This window comes from Anguilla rostrata, chromosome 6, assembly GCF_018555375.3.
Source record: "Anguilla rostrata isolate EN2019 chromosome 6, ASM1855537v3, whole genome shotgun sequence".
Classification (NCBI taxonomy): Eukaryota; Metazoa; Chordata; class Actinopteri; order Anguilliformes; family Anguillidae; genus Anguilla; species Anguilla rostrata.
The window spans coordinates 48,757,689-48,775,186 of record NC_057938.1 but is presented as its reverse complement, the minus strand read 5'-3'; the positions used below and the strand labels follow the sequence as shown (position 1 = coordinate 48,775,186).

The 17,498-nt window shown below is 48.4% G+C and overlaps 1 protein-coding gene across 2 annotated transcripts in view; it reads left to right on the top strand.

Annotated features, from left to right (window-relative positions):
* rcan2 (regulator of calcineurin 2) overlaps positions 1–17,498 on the top strand; it is a 60,041-nt gene that overhangs the window by 32,240 nt on the left and 10,303 nt on the right. Inside the window, exons 1-3 of one of the 2 annotated variants that reach the window (XM_064340231.1) lie at positions 2,898–3,242; positions 16,661–16,834; positions 17,241–17,412. In XM_064340231.1, the coding sequence (XP_064196301.1) occupies positions 3,156–3,242; positions 16,661–16,834; positions 17,241–17,412 (433 nt within the window). In that variant the 5' untranslated portion in view covers positions 2,898–3,155. Of the gene's footprint in view, positions 1–2,897; positions 3,243–16,660; positions 16,835–17,240; positions 17,413–17,498 lie in introns of those variants that run through there. The other variant, XM_064340230.1, reaches the window with a different exon arrangement.

The window sequence follows — 17,498 nt, the reverse complement described above, 5'->3', positions numbered from 1 at the left end:
AGTGTGTGTGTGGTACAGTAAATGGGTCCCGTGCCGTTTTCCAGTGACAAAGAGACTTCGCCGGAATAAGCATTCGCTCACTCAGATGTGCGGTACGTGGGGTTTGGAGCGTTTGGCGGGTCCGAACGTGCGCTGGTGACCCCCGTCGGCTGACTTCGTCCGCCGGTCGGATTTCTGTGTGGTTTAAAAATCCCAAGCAGGATGGGTGGTTTCCGGATTACAGGAGCCTGTACAGGACCTCCTGTTCAACCTGCCTCCCCCCACCCCGTCGCCCCCCTCCCCCCCCCCTCCCGAAGGAATGCAAATGGTATTCACTGTGCCGGCAGACAGAGAGAGAGAGAGAGAGAGAGAGCAGGATGCAATGATAAAACAATGATGTCACCTCACCTACCCTGCAGCCGCACCCCCCCCCCCATATATAATCTGCCACCCAAAAAGACTGCTCTCCGGACTGAATTTACGGATCACTGAACTGATCGCTGCTATTCTCATATTTTTTTTTATCTCATTCTTCTTATTTATGTGTTTATGTTTGGTGTTTTTGAAGAACTGACCTCACCAGCATTGAGTGTGTGTCATCGTTGATGTAGCACAAAGTGGTGTTTTATACAGATCTTGGAAAAGTGTATAGTGTGGAAGCACCTCCTGCAGTTACACATTGTGGTTTCAGTGCCACTGTTAACAGCACGTACGCGCAGTACTTGGTTAGATGATATCCGCAGTCACTCGCCTGTACACATTGTTCACATACAGAATTATAAGGCGAAGCACAGCCCAGGGCGCTGTCTGTGACTCCCAGTCAGACTGACACTTGTGTAGAGCCCCGCGGCGAATGATAAGAGGCCATAGCCTCTCATTTGCATACTCTGACATTCTATGATTAACCGTTAACGGAAAGCGACGGTTAATGTCAGTTGGAGTCCGATAAGGGAATTGGAGTCGGATACATGAATAGTGATTAGAGGATATTCACCCGGTCCCCTTCCTGGGTCACACAGGTAAGGCTGTATGCCATTCGTTGCTGTCTGGATGTTTCAAACATTTGGCGCATTGAAATTTGTAATCTGATTTTTAAAAACGGAAGACAACAGCCACTTCCCATACATGACGCTAGGCCCATCAATAATGGGCAGGTCATTATGTTTTCTAGGTATCTGGTTCCACATTGCTTTATGTACTCTCAGAAAAAAGGGTTCTTTGGCTTGTCCTCATAGGGGAACCCTTTTTGGTTCTTTATGTAACCTTCTATGGTCAGTGTGAAAAGTGTGAGAGCTCCCAGATCGAACAAACCATTTTGTCCGACAAAGAACCCCACAAACTAGGAACTAGATAGGGTTCCTCTAGGGTTCCTCTGTGGACACAGAGGAGTCCTTTGGAACCCTTTCGTCTAAGTGTTGTAGATACGTGAGGGTTTAGTTTAAAGTTGAATGCGTTCCCTTGTGATGCCGTTGAGGACTACGTAGAGCATGTTGCTCTAAGGGCAGGCCTGACTTGCTTTGAGTGGGGCCAGATTAGCTTGTTTTACGCTCCAGCACAAGAAAGTTCCTCCCATTGATCTGTCTGGCAGTCGTGGATTCGGCTGTTCTCCAGCTGTGGAGGGGAGGGGTGGGCTTCAGCTCTTTGAGTTTTTGTACTGAAAAAGAAAGCCCGAAGGCACACTTAGAACTGAACTGGGCCTTCAACGCACCTGTGCGAAAAAGTCATCCGTCTTCTGCCTGGCACCGGCGAGATGAATCTGCTTTGTGCCGCGCCGAGATCATTCAAGGCTCTTGGCGGCCATCTTGCTCAATTACAGACCCAAGCGAAGACGCTCGAATGCTAACAGATTGCCGAGAGGGAAAGGAGAGCTCTTTCAAAATAACAGTCTTTTTCCCGGCAAGGAGAGCAGAATTCAAAATTTACGTTAGCATTAGCGTTGTTTTGTCGGTTTGTATCATGCTAATTCAGAGGCTCTGAGGTAAATGTAGTGGTTTATTTCTTATCATCAGTTTGAATTTGGAGGAATAATATAAATCTTTTTTCGTTTAAATGGAATAAAATGCAATTTTTTGAACACTTGAATAACACTTGGATAGTTTTGTTTCCTAGCATTCTGTTGCAGAACATCTGTGTAAACAACCTCACGATGCCCGACCTAATTATCAGCAATCACTCGCAATGCTTTTGACAATGCTTTGGACTTGTCATGTCGCTGCAAGCTGCGAACATACAGCGGACGACTGCTAATTATGCGCAGCCGTGTAGCATACGATCCGGGCGAGATGGGGCCGGATCAGCTTGTTATCCGTAACCTTCAAAAAGAAAATTGGTTTTTAAATCCATCGGCTAGACAGCTACGCGCTCAATCTGACTTTCAGCTTAAAACAAACCGTTGTGGAATACTGATGAATGATAGCATGAATAATTACCAAACATCCCCAGCTGTAGTCTTCTAACAAGCTCACATGCCGCTGCAAAAAAATAAATAAAAAAATAAATGAAAATAACCGCAGCTGTGACTCACACCACTCTAACAAAAGGCAGCTTGGGATGTTTCGTACTGAAATCAGCTTTGGCACATAATCATTTTCAATTTTCTGCACTGCATTACTTCCAGTGGAAAGGAAGACAAGAATGATGGAGGGCAGAAGGGAGAAAGAGTGAGTGGCTTATAGGGAGAGAGAGAGAGTGAGATAGTGAAAGAGGGGAGAGAGAGAGAGAGGAGAGACTCAGGGAGAGAGATAGAGAGTGTGAGAGGGGAGATAGAGAGAGCCAGGGATAGAGAGAGAGAGAGAGCCAGGGATAGAGAGAGAAAGCAGCGCCGGCTGATGTGATGTCATTGCGCAGAGAAGGAAGGGGGGGGGGAGAAAAGGGGAGGGAGGGGGGCCGGGCTGGTGCTCTGTTGCTCTGTGGCGGGTTTTGCTTTCTTGGAGCAGATCATTGTGACGGCCCGAGCAGCCGAGGGAGGTGTGGAGAAAGAGCGCTCTCCGGGGAGAAAACCGCGGCCACGAAAAACAGAACGCACGCACAGCGCAGCAGGGTCGCGCGCTCCGTCCGTCCGTCCGTCCGTCCGTCCGTCCGTCCGTCCGCCCGTCCGCCCGTCCGTCTCACCTCGCCCCGGGGCCGAGCCCTCCCGCTGACCGCCGCCGCGGCGTAACCAATCCCTGCGCAGGAGCATGCCGTCCCGAAGCGTGGACTGCGACATGACCACGCTGATCGCCTGCGTGGTCGACGTCGAGGTGTTCGCCAGTCGGGAGGTCAAGGTAGGTGATTGGCTCCCGTCTGGCTGGACCCGCTGCGCGGTCGCTTCGCGTGTTTTTGTAAATTTTTTATACTGAGCTGCCTCCGGTGCCCCCTCAGCTCTTAAAGACAGCTGAACACACGTGTAGTTGCGTTTGTTCAGTGCAAAAAGAAGCAATGCACCGCAAGTTCTTTTCTCAGTCTGTGCTGCTGCAGTGCCTTAAATAAAAGCTTTATGCTAAAAAGATTGGTGTGGATTACAAGCGCAAAAGAGAGTGGTGTTCTGACTTAGGGGGATGACAGAGGAGAAGGTGCTCTTTCTGACAAGCACAGACTCATAGAAGTTTTTTTATGTTTGTGTGAGAGCGTGTGGCAGAGGTAAAACAGCTTGTGAAGCAGGTAAACCTGCGCTTAGAAACAGTTCTGCTTCTATTCATTTGGTGCTCTCGTGTGAACTTAAATAGCTGCTAACGTTGCTGCTACTGCTATTCTACTACAACAGTGCTCAGGCAACACATTCTGCTAACTTCTGCCTTTAGCTCAGTGTCATGTAGCCTTGACTAATTTGGCAGCGAACGGGTGCTCGTCGTGTGTTTCCTCGATTTTATTGTACGCGGTTGCTTGGCAGCTTTGAAGCTTGGTCATTGAAGCTTGAAATCTAATGGTTATTTGAAACGTTGATTTTTACACCAGAAAAAAGAGATCCTGCAGCATTTTACCACATTTGCACGGTGCACGCCGAAGGATCTGGCCATTTTCAGATGACACTAATCTAAACATCCACGTCACTCAGCCAAAAGTCCCCCCCCCCACCCTCCCCCCCCCGTCCCCACCCGTCTCTGAATCACATTACTGTTGTTGCTGCACTTAGTCCATTGACTCTCTCTGTCTGTTGCTGTCTCTCTCTCTCTCTTCATTCATAAAAACCCCCTCAGAAACAGGGATTGTCAGAAAGGGCATCGGGGGCTCTGAGAAACCAGATCTTTCCCCGTTCCCAGAGCCCGAGGACGATGTGCGCGGGGGACTTATCATTAAAGAGCCTATGCTGCTGATTTCAAGGGCAATTTTGAGTGCTGCTGGTTAGCAATCCATCATCCATTACATATGAATGATCCATAAGAGCGCGGCGACGGCGGTATAGTGCAATTTTAACCGGGTTAATGATTGTTGTGCACCCCTTGTTTTTGACATTCCTTCTTTGAAAGATGAAAGGTAGGCATCATGGGAGACGATAATGTCAGTTGTGTTTGTGTGTGTGTGTGCACGTGTGTGTGTGTGTGTGTGTGTGTGCGTGTGGGTGTGGGTGTGTATGTGCATGTGTGTGTGCGCATGTGTGTGTGTGTGTGTGTGTATGGTGGGAGAGCCATGGGAAGCAGGCATTGTATGAAAAGTAGACAATGTGCAGCACTTGAGTCTTGGCCCAGAAGGGGATGGGTAAACGCAGACCATGTGACAGGAACCATAGAATTGTTGATGTAGAATAGAATAGAATAGAATAGAATAGAATTTAACTTTATTGTCCAACAAAAGCCAGAAATCTGTCTTTGGTCTCACCACAGAAGTACGTAGATGAAAACAAAATACAGTACAATCACACAGAAATCACATATTCTCATTTTGAAATGGGAACAGGCTGATTTTTTTCCCCTTGACCTAGAAGCTGCCAAATGACTCTCACATGGATGGAACTTTTTCAAAAACATTTTTTTATTTTGCCGTGGTTTCCTGTAAGTGTTGTGCATTAAAAACAAAACTTGGGATGTAGCGATTGGGGCGGGGGGAGGGATTTTTCCTGCAAGCCGAGTATATTGTTCATGAAATTGAAAGTGACATCTTCGTCAAAACAGCACTTGACTGGAAATGCGATTTTGGTGTTTTGTGGCATTTGGAACCCATGTGGATGAGTCCTGACAGGCCTGGTGTGCGGCAGTATGGTTTGACCTGCGACGGCAGCTCGGTTCGTTGAATGCGTTTCACACATTTTTAAAATATATTGCAAATTCAGAAAGCAGAAAAAAGTACATATTTGCCCAAATATTCTGAACTTCTGCAATATTAAATATAAAAAAGATTGTGTATATTTTATTTGAATATGTTAGCAGTATGTCTCATTTCTGCAGCAAGCATGCAGCCTGCAGGCGGGAGATTTGCCGTGACTGTGGTTCCAGCGGAAGCATTCTCATTTGTCTTCGTTTGTGTTCGTTTCCTGGCCAGCTCACACTGCTGACCAATCACTGGAAAGGCCTGCCATCCCTCAGGCCTTCTGTGGTTTATTTATGCTGATTTCAGGGGGGAAAAAAATCATTCAAACATCGAGATTTAATTATTATTTCTGTGGGAATTCGACTTGCGGTCTACTTTCATAAGTCTCTGCTATTGTTTAGTACATCAAACATCATTATTTCTGTGGGAAATTGACTTGTGGACTGGTTTCGTAAGTCTATGCTATTGTCTAATACTTCTTGATGTACTTTTTTTTATTACTTATATGTTTATCATGGCTAGAAAAAGAGGGCCATGTAAAAGGTCTTTCTCATTGAGTGGCAGTATTACATCATCAACAACAGAGTTTTGTATGGGGATTGAAGCACACAGGCTGGACTTTTGTAGACATCCTGGGATCTGCAGTGATAGAACTAGTCAAGAACGTTCCTTTAGGTAGGCGAGACTCATTTTGAAGTCTTTGAGGGTTAAGCGTGGCAGGAATGAATCACAGCCACCTATTTTCTGAAATATTCAGACTCAATTGTGACCAAAATCAAAGAAACAAGTATGACTAATTCTCTGAAATGCCAATGCTAGGCAGCTAATTACATGGTCAACCAGATGATTACCGCTGGTCACAGTCACTAACGAGGGTTTAAATCAAAGCACTGCGCAGTCATGAGCTCCAAAATAAAGCATATAGAAGAGCAAGTGCAAAATGACTGTACCCTTCATGAGAGAAAACAAATTCAGTGACGAAGAATGGGGACCATTGTTTTTACAAAAGGTATTGCCATGGGGGTCCATAATTAAATGGATGTAGAAGCTTGGCATTGGGTATAGAGTAACACTGCAGAATGAATGTGTTGGGAGCAAGGAAGTTACTGGAGTGTGGAGTGTTGTGAACTGGAGTGTTGTGAATGCCACATTACTTTTTTTGGGAGGGGGGGGTCTTTCTCTTGCCCTGGATGGTACCCCTCTTCCCCTCTTCGTATGCTAAGAATTTTGGAGTGGTGCTGGACAGCAAACTGGCCCTGTCCGAGAGCATCATGGTGGTATGTTGGGCATGCATATTCTTCCTGACAAGCATCTGGAGATTCTAGCCCTTCTTCACTGCCTACTGAACCCAGGTCTTAATCAGTGCTCTGCTCGTATTTCCTGTCTGGTCTGCTTGGTCTGATGCAACTTCCTCATCGCTGGTCTCCTTGCCTCTGCCATCAGAGCTCAGCAGCCTATCCAGAGCAGTTTTGCTCACCTGATATACCGCCTCCCCAGGCTCCGCCATGTCACTCCCACTCTCATCTACCTCTGTATACCTATATATAGCTTGCATCAAATTCAAAAGCATGGCGCTAGCCTATCGGGTAGCTAAGGGGAAAGCTCTGTTATTATCATCAAAGGATCAACAGACCCTACACACCAGCCAGACCGTTCCGTTCTGCTACCTCTGCACACTGACCCAACATCCGCCCCCCCCCCCCCCCCACATGTACCAGCACTTCCAAGCTTCCTGGTCAGATCTATCTGCTCGAACACCCTCCTCTCCCCCCCCCCCCTTCCCCCCACCCCCTTGGTGGTGAAATGACCTTCCCACTGAGATCAAGACAGCAGAAACCCCCACCCATCGTCTGACGCAGGCGGAAGCATAGGTATCGGTGTGTAAAGATAGTTTATTTCTTTAGTGGTTTTTTCTGGAAAATCTGTGTCTACTTATCATTAATGTGCTCCTGCCTGCTTGGATGAGGCTCTTTTGTACTTCTGAGAGTAACGTTCTCCTCTTCTGTACGTTGCTCTGGATGAAATGTTCTGGCTAAGTGATCATTGATCGTAATGTTTAATGTTTTCATTTATGTTTTTTACGGCCACAAAGAAGGCATAATCCTTCCTGTGCTGTTTTAATTTTAGAAACCGAGATGATGCAGGGGATTGAGTCTGCTGGCAGCCCCCCTGCCCCCCCCCCTTTCCACAGAGCAGACAGTTGTACGAGGGCACTTTACACTAAACAGGCACACTGTACATACTCTACCATTAGAGGGATAATTGCTGTATATTTATCATATAAACACGCGCTGTTACATAACATTATTAAATTATATAAAGGGCTTGAGTTACAGTTGGGATGTCATTGGGGGCAGATTCGAGGTTATGGTTCGGTTAGTTGCAGAGTTTGGTTACTATGGTTTCCCCTTGTAACATAAAGGGAGAGCATCGGGGGCATTTCAGCTCATTTGACGCGCCTCGTTTCGACCAGCGCCGTCGGTTCCGTCCCTCCTGTGTGAGAGCGTCCGGCCCGAACGCGTCTGTCCCAGTCTGTGCTTTTTAATTTCCCTCCTCCTGTGCAGTGTTCTGCCCTTCTGCTCGTCAAGTCAGTTTAGTTTAGGCGGGAGTTCTGTGAAACCGTTAAAGGTTAGCTCAGGTGGCTTTGATACTCATTTGTGTTTATGGCTGCGTAGGAAAGATTTCGCAAGCTTGTCTTTTTGTGATGTGCTGTCGAATATGACACAACAACAAATGCAGGAGAGATAATGCGAATGATATTGTTTGCTGTTCCACGTGAAGTCAAGTATGAAATTATGAACATGGCGTGGTGACGTTAATGTTTATATAGAACTTGATTTGCTTATGTTCAGGAATGTGGGCAGTACTTATTGTAACGCTTGGTTTATAGTGCAGCACAACGGCTTCAAAACTGTAAAAAAAAAAGAAAAGAGGAATGATGAACTGACAGAGTTATTGTAAACAAACACCCCCCCCCCCCCAAATCTGTGGTTTCAAACTTCCTGACAAAAAAAACTAAAAAAAATCTACAAAAAGCCTAAAGTGGGTACCGCAGTAGATTTACATTTAGTGCAGGTCAAAGGTCGGGAAGCGAGAAGTAACATGAGAGACTGGGGCCTGGATATGTTTAAGTTGAATTAGTGTTCCTTTCACAAGGAAAAAAAAAATACAGACTCTCTTCCCCGTTCCCCTGAACCTCCTGCTAATGCATCACCCCTCTAAAAAGGATCTGGATTTGATTAAAATAGAGCGGGTTGTTTGGTTTAAACTTTACATTTTCTCTGCTGTTTCAAGGTGAGCTGCAATTTATGCTTCCCCCTCCGCCCTCACTTAATAACATTCTTACGCCAGTGACTGTAGATGGTAAACATGGCCGCCTGGCTCCGAATCAGCCGTAATTACTGAAGGCCTGCGATGCCCGAGCTTCGGAAAACAGAGCAAGCGGCGAGTTTCTCTGCCTCCCCTTCGTCGCGTACGTGCGCGCGCGCGTTTCATCTTTCGCACGCGGAATGTCGGCGGTTCCGTCGCGCGGTGAATTCCGAGGGAGGAGCGGCGTGTCGGCCGTTGTTGTCGCGGCGATAAACGGCGTGTGGCCGAGGCCGGTCCCGCTCTGATCCAAGGGCTTTTTTTTTCCCAAGGAGAACTCGTCGGAATGGAAAGGTCAAGTCGAGTGGCAATTTTCCTCGTGTCGAGTGAGTTATATATAGATGCCCTGTCAGTTGCGGTAAATGGAATGTTCCAGCTGTATTTGGGGGGGGGCTCGTATTCTAGAAATGTGGGCCGAAATGTTCAGAGACCGGGGGCCGCCTAGTCCCTCAGTTATCATGCAAGAACAGGCCAATCCCTGTTGCAGTTTTTTCATTTAACATTTACTCAACCATTTCTCACCTCCCTGCCCCTATGTAGTCTATCTCTCTCTCTCTCTCTCTCTTTCTCTGTCCCTCTCTCTCTTTTTATATTTCTCTCTCTCTTTAACACACACACACACACACACACACACTAACGCCCAGGAAACATTTTCTGTTGAAGACTTGTCATGATTTTTTAGTGTGGGTGAGATATGTTTTCCCGGAATCACAGATATGCTTTTTTGGGAGTGAAATGGAAATGTAATGGAGGTGCACTGCCTCAGCTTCGTGCTTCCTCATTCTACACCAGAGCTAAATGGTAAATGGACTGCATTTATATAGCGCTTTCATCCAAAGCGCTTTACAATTGATGCCTCTCATTCACCCATTCACACACACACTCACACACCAACGGTGAAAGGCTGCCATTCAAGGTACCAATCAGCTTGTTGGGAGCAATTAGGGGTTAGGTGTCTTGCTCAGGGACACTTCGACACGCCCAGGGCGGGGGATCAAACCGGCAACCCTCTGACTGCCAGACAACCGCTCTTACCTCCTGAGCAGTCGCCCTACATTGTGCCTTTTCTTCTGTATCTTTGTAATAGTATGGTTACTAGACATGCACACAATAATCAAAGGCAATATGACAAACCATCACGTTGATTGATATATTGTTATTTTAAAAGCTCTCCTTTATATGAGAACAGAGACAGGCTCAGTGATTGTACAGTTGGTATGGTAGACTGCGTATGGGTGTGTAAATATGTGTGTGTGTGTGTGTGGTTACTACATCGCACTGTACCGTAGCGTGTTGAGGGTAAAATTGTGGGTGCGAGTTCAATGCCGTTCCTCAGCTATTGCAATTCCCCTGGGTTCCCGGGGTTTTTAAAAATGTGTATTGAAAGCTTGCAGCAGCCCCTTCAGATCTACTTGGCCATCAGCTCTTTATTTTCCCCCCAGCGAAATCAGCGGTACCGGTCCTGGCGCCGCCCGTGACAGGCGAACCCTGCTGCGCAGTCCCTTTTGTTAAGCTCCAAGCACACCCTGAATCGGCCAGATCTGCGGCGCTGACAGCCAGTGTGTGGAGCTTTTTTTTTTTTGTTTAGCTCGTTGCCATAAACACAGCTTTGCTGTGTACGGAATACTTGTGCTTACGCGGGCCATTTGTTCACTGTTTGCATGCAGTTCATCTCCTAACATTAATATTTGATTTCTCACATACTGTGTTTGATGTGGAATTCTTTCAAGGATGGGGTGGTGATAGCATCACAGAAGACGTTGTACTGTGTTACTGTAACATGGATTTGCGTTTTATACTCTGAGCATGATTCAAAGATATGTCCCTGTGCCTGAATTTTAAACAAATGATACTTCTGTGATGTCACAACTGATTCTCTATGACATCAGATCACGCACAGTATATGTTCCTTTATTCATTCATAAAGACTGGAAGCCCCTGGAACACTGGGCTCTGTTTTCTTCCACTGCCGCGTAAACAGTTTTCCCCTGTGCTGCACACGGCTGTAGGTCAAGGCGTAGATATGTGGCTTTGTGCTAAAACTGCCAGAACTCTTAATGGCTCAGAGAGCTCTCAAGAGAGCTTGGAAATAACACCACTACATAAATGAAATTGGTAACACTTCATAACAGCTACAGTATGTAACTCCTTCATAAGAACTGCAAAGCACCTTCATACACATTACATCAACATATTTAAAAAAAACTTTTTTTTCATTTGCCGTGTCATGGTAGTGTCCACTTTCTACATGAGTGGTGACATATCTTAGCATATGCCTATTTGTGGTCTAGTACTTACGAAGGACCATTTATAAAAAGTGCCACCATGAAACAAAATTTACTCACAAAGGCATCGTTGGCCTCCCTGCTGAATCTTTTCTCAGATAAAGGAAAGCCCTGAGCTAACCTTTAATGCAGCTCAGTGCGGAGGAGACCCACCTCTGTCCTGCCCTGGGCCAATTCGGCCATTATTGTCTGGAGTGCACTAGACTTGAGTGACTGGACTGAACAGCCGCTCAGAAGAGTTTTTTTTTTTTGGTCTGTTCATTCTTCCTTATAATTGGAGGCAGGTTTTATGTTTAAGTACAACCTTTAACCCGCTGGTGTCAAGCCTGAGACGTGCTCCTTGTCCTACATCAGGGAAGGATTGCTCTGCTCCTGGTAGGCCTCGGCTCTGCGGAAGTTTCCGGTATCTCGGAAATGGTGAAACGCTTCCACTACCTTGAATGGATGGTCACAGTGATTTATACAATTATGCAATTAAGGGATCGGAAGGAGCAAAATGCGGAAGCTCATCGAGGCCCACAGTTTCCTTTCTGTGTTGTCCGGAAACACAGCCAGCCCTCTCCATCTTAAGGATCCTACATCACCCATTAGGTACTTGTAGTGCCTGCTAGTGCACGCAACAGGGCATGTTCAGGGTGGCTCTGCACTTAGAAGCCTTCCTAATTCATGAGATAAAGCCAGATAAAGCCTCCTTTTTGGTTATGGAGGAGTTTGTCCTCAGCCCTGGTCCTGGAGAGCTACAGGGTCTTCTCGTTTTTTCCTGATTCTCAGCACTTGATAACACTGTCGATTACACTGTTAACTCTGTTCACCTGGTTTCTTGGTTTTTTTTAAAAAATGGCTGCAGATTTTAAGGTGAATCTGTGGCTCTGCAGGACCAGGGTTTGGGGAGGTATTCTGTCTGCTTTTCTTAAGCGAAGAAGAACATACCACCGCTGAGTTCTGGCGGGACCAGGGGCCTGGGGGGCCGGGGGGGGGGGGCCGGGAGAGTGTTTGGGGGGGACGCGTTATCCACACTGTCTTTGGCTGACCTCCTGTCTGTTTAATTTCTGTCCCATAAGGCAAAGGGAGGTGGGGGAGGGAGGGGGGGTGGGGGGGGCTGCACTCGAACGGACTCTTTTGCAAAAAAACAGCGTTTTAGACCAGGGCTGTTTTTCATTACCTTTCTGGCCTTGTTTAAAAAGGCAGCTCTGAAGCCTGTGGGAACCGGCTTTGCTTTGCTTCCTGCCCATTGCTCTGCATCTGATTATTGTCTGAATGACTGCTGATCAATGAAGGCGTGTTTTTCCCTCACCGAGCCGCAGTAAAAACGCGATCTGGACGGTTTTTGCGGAGAGGATTTTGAGGCAGAATCCAAAAGAGTGCGGTTTCCGTGTCTAACCAGTCACAGAGCAGGGTAATGCTGCGTCAGTCATCGCAATCGCTCATAATGGGTGTGAGCCTAAGCAGGATTTCAGCCAAAGGGGTTTTTCAAACGCTCGAGATAATTTTGGCGAATGTGAGAAGATGTGAGCGTGGTGTTTCTCATCCTTCTGCGGTGCTAATCTATGAACGCATTTTTGCATGCGCGCCCTCGGGCCCATCTGTCATGAAAATTTGCATGCGCAAATGCAGCCTGCTTGGCCGTGATTGGCTGTTCCGAGCGCAGTGACCTGCGGGGCTATCGTGTTAGCTCTTCTCGCGTTGCCTGGCGTTGCGTTTCTCCGCCGAGACTTTGTGCGTTTGCGGCCGCGTTACCCGCCGGCTGTTTGCAGTGGATCAGTCTGGACGTGGAGATGCGCTGTACGGACCACACACAAAAAAAACAACAACAAAAAAATTGTTAAGCCTTTGTTTTCAGGTTTTGAAATCATTTTGTGCGCTACGTGGGATCTGCTGAGGACATATCCGCCCCGAAAGTGGCGGCCCAAAAAAAAAAAAAAGCGCATCTGTTTTCCCCCGGCCGTTTGCCTGGCCTTCTCGATGACATCACGGAGAGAGACCGCAATCGATCCAATCTGGGTCCCAGAGCAGCTCTGTGTGCGTCAGGGGAACCTTGCGGGAGAGACTGCGGGTTGACCGAAGACCCGGCGGCTCGGAGACCGGGTGCGGGAGAGGGTTCTCCTGCTTTTCGACACCGCAGCATAGACAAAACAACCTCGGTGGACGTGACTTTGATCCACGATGTTCCATACCCTGGCCCTCTCCCCTCCCCTCCTCTCTGCTCGACTGGCCTGTTTCATAGCCTGGGGATTAAGTGCGGGTGGCATTAGGCTGATTGGATAATGGTTAGATCATGCTTTCAATGTACTCCAGTCAAATCCCACATTCCTGCCCTGTGGCACACATATGTTTGGGCCTTAAAGAGGTTTTGTGGTAAAACACGATATGTCTGAAATATCTTTTGTATTGATTGTCTCTCTGTTACATAAAATACTTGCAATTATGAGAGGCTATGGGCACTATGTGTTTCATGGAACTGTGTGGCAGCGGTTTACACATGGCCGTTTCATCTTAGCATGTGAACAGACTGTACGCACAGCTGGACATGCATGTAAAATGCTGGTGCAGTGTTGTCACTCAAAGTTGCACGATTTTATTGATTATCACTGCATATAAACAACACAACAACGATTTATCAGTCTTTCCACAGCTGACATTGTTGCGTGGCCATTTTTATCTGTCACTGATTTTTTTTGGCGTCTGCTGGAAAACATTGATTATGCTTGAGGAGAGGAATGCATTTCCAAGGTCAGACGCTCTTACTCAGTCACCCATGTTTAGCGTGTAGTGCAGTTCCTGGTTTTGGCACATTTTAACAAGGCTATGTATTTGCTACGTCAGTCATTCACTAAGAAACACTGAAGTGGCTGGACACCACTGCACTGAAAACTGTCTTAATTTTCTTTGCTCTGATTGGTTGCAGAAATCTCAGTCCGAGAGAATCACGGGTTGTTACACGGTTTCACACCACCTTCATCATGTGAAGATGATGGTATTTGTGAGGCAACGCATACCGTCACGTCCCGGAAGCACGTATACTGTGTGCTCGTCCTCTTTGGGGACACGGGGGGTTTGCAGTGTCTCTCCCAAAACAAAAGCAGATGCCTCCATGTTAGCGAGCCAAGTCCTTGAAAATGACCTTTTTTAGCAAAACACCCGATGCAGTGTGCTTTATTTTAATAGTGACGGCCTCTGCCATTTGCTTAAGCGTGAGGAATGCACTCTCCAGTTCTTCTGGTAGCACATTGATCAGTGAAGTGGATATTTTTAGAAAGCTATGCTGCTGCAGCCCCGCCATTCCTCTCCCCCCCCCCCCCCCCCCCCTTTGCTGTCCATATTTGTAAAGGAATGTGATGCCTTTACAAATATGTGCCCATCTGTCTTGCACAAATACTTTTAAAGGCCTAAAAGGGAATTCGCAGGAAAAAGTACCTGAAGTTGAAGGGAATTTTTTTTATTGCCGTGACATAAACCTTTGTGACAAAACGGTAACGAGAGTTTCCATATTTACCTCGGCAGCGTATTACGAATGGTACTGATTGCCAGATTATGGTTAATGTGTGCTTCGCTGTGTAAGCTAGCCTCGGCGTCGTCGTGGATACCGCTACAAGCTGAGGAAGCACTTTCCTGTGCCTCTTGTTATTGGACGGACTCGGACGTTGCGTACCCAGAAAGACTAACGGCGCGGTCCGTCGTGATAAAAGATGGTTCCACGTCCTTCCGGACAGTAAGCTAAAGAGCCGACTGCTGAGACCAGCTCTGGGATTTCGGTGTACCTAAACAAGAATGAACTCGGAGGAACCGAGGGAGATGGTTGGGTGTCAACGCAGTCACCAGGAGGGTGGGTGGGGGTGGGGGTGGGGGGTAGTGATTGCCAGTGATCGCGGACAAGGGCAATAACATCGAATAATCTATTTGCATCCTTTGAATACTGCACAATTAAAATGTCAATAATTTTTTTTAAAAAACATTAAAAACCTGAATTGTTTTTCTAAATAACCACATACAGCCTTTATTCCAGCAGCCGGCTGTGCTCTGAGACCGATGCGGAGCGATGGCGACGGTTTTTTCAAAGCTCCTGTGACGAAATGTGCGGCAAACTCTCGTTTCCGTGACACCCTGCGACACCCCCGATCTGAGAGCAAGCGCTTGGTGCGGATGTGGCGCGCCGGTGCCCTCGTGCATCACTCTCCCTCGCTCGGCTGCACCTGTCGGGGCGCGCCATCGCTGACGCCACATCTGTCAGCCGCGGAGCACCTGCGCCCCCCCGACGGGCACGTCGCCCCGCTGACGCGGGACGGACCCTCCGTGTCCCGAGCCCTCGATTCGGGGCTGCGCGCTCTCCGCGACGCCCGGCGCGATCAGAGGGGCGAGACAGACCTCGGCTCGGACAGCCTGCCCGAAAGTTTGGCCCGTCTGACTTATTGATGCTCCTTTGAAGGCCTGCTCCACAAAACATCATTCAGTAAAATATCGCGCAGTGCCAACCCTTTTCCATTTCATCCAGAATGTGATGAAAAGGTTGATGGTTCGCTGATTGCTCCCACATATTCTGGCAGTAAATTTGGAACATGTGCGAGTGTGCTGTGGACCTTCGGTATGTTTTCGTTTTTTTGGGGGTATCTTTGACGGACGGCTTTAAACTCGGCCGGTTCGTTAGCGCGCCGCGTGATTCTGCGCCCTCGGGCTGGCGAGAACAAAACTCGACGACGGACGGACGTAACTCCAGGCTCGAGAGGTATCCCCCTGCCAAAATCCTCAGCATCTGGAGAAGACCAGAGTGAGAAGCAGCGGGGGGATGAGCTGTCTAATCGGTCGTGTGAGTGTAAACACGGGGACACTGAAGACCGTCTCAAACTGCACAGTGTAATCCTGAGGCTGGGTTTGAAACGAGCGTCCAACCGCTCTGCTCTGAAGTGAAATGTTATGACTAAAACCTGCTGCGTCACACCTCCCACCAGGCCTGAATGCGGCTGCGTACACGTAAAGCTTGAACACCATAAATAGATCCGGGCCCTGAATAGATTATATTTCTCCTGAAGCAGCTTTTGTGAGTCACAACCATTTGATCCCATTGTCCACCTGGGACCGCCCCTGTTCAAGGGTATTTTAGGGTTCAACTGCAGTCTAAATTTGGGAATAGGTTGGGATATTTATAGAGCTTGCAGTCCCACCCCCACCCCCCCTTCCCCGTTTTCAGTTTATCTCCCATTTGGAATCACCTCTTGTGTTTCATTTTGCCCTTGCCCGACTGCAGTAACACCTGCGCCCGCACAGGGGGGCGCTGCAGCGACCCGTCCCGGGGCGGTGTGAGTCCGGCTGGATTCCGGTGTTGATCCTTTGGCTCTCGGACCAGTCGGTGGTCATGTGATCTCAGGTCAGGCCGGCCGGCCGAGGATATCGATTTTCCGTCGATAACGGAACAAGCGCCTCCGCCCCGCTCTTTTCCCCCGAAGCTTAGCGAGGGGTCGGAGACGAGGGATCGACGGACCGCCGTCAATCAACTCCCGTCCGCCGCGGGAGACGAGAGCCGGCCGCACGGCGGCCGATCGGAATCTGGCCCGCTCGGCTTCCTTTGAGGCTGAACGATTGGTGTGTTCGTAGAGATCAGGTGACTGGCAGTGCAGTCATGTGATGTAGAAAAGGGGCCACTGTACTCAGTTAATCTTAGCAATGCAACCAAGTAAAAGGTCTGGGAATTTGTAGAAAGCTCCCAAATCCGCCCCTGTCCTTGCTGCAGTGGCTAAAGTCATCGCACACGGGTTTGCTTGTTACCGTATCTAGAGAACGAGGCCATCACTTCCCCTCTCTCGCTTGCCTTCCAGGAAATGTTTGAGGCCCTGTTCCTGGCGTACGACGACCACGTGACGTTCCAGCTGTTCAAGAGCTTCCGTCGCGTGCGGATCAACTTCAGCAACCCCAAAGCCGCCGCCAGCGCCAGGATAGAGCTGCACGAAACGCCCTTCCGGGGCAAGAAGCTGAAGCTCTACTTCGCCCAGGTGAACACCGGCGCCCCCTGCAGGATTTCCGTGGCAGCAGCTCTGGCTCGTTCAGAAGCTGGCCAGTGTCGTTTTGTCACTTCGCTATGCCTCTCCCTTTGCAAGACCACGTACTGTGATGCAACACCTTCCCTTTGTTTACCCTTTGAAGTGTGAACATAGAGAGTCACATAACACACTTCTGCTAGTTTGTGTAAAATGTTCACCTGTATGTTCATGGTTAGGTTTATCATAAGTCAGGAAAGCCTACAAGGAGAATAGCCGTTGTTTCATATTTTATCCTGACTGTGACATTTACCGAGGTTGTGTTCAGGTGCCCCCAGTCCAATAGAGAAAAGCCAAAGATGTACTGCTAAACCTTACTGATCTGCCCCACCCCCCCTCGCCCCCTTTTTTAACCCCGCAGGTACAGAACCCAGCTTCCGACGGGGACAACCTGCACCTGGCGCCTCCCCAGCCCTCGAAACAGTTCCTCATCTCCCCGCCGGGGTCGCCCCCCGTGAGCTGGCAGCAGATCGACGAGGCCACGCCCGTCATCAACTACGACCTCCTCTACGCCGTCGCCAAGCTGGGGCCCGGTGAGTCACCCGGAACCTCGGCGGGGCCTCTCTGCCGAGAGCACCGCGTCCCTGTCACGGTGCATTAAGCCGGACCCCTTCAACCG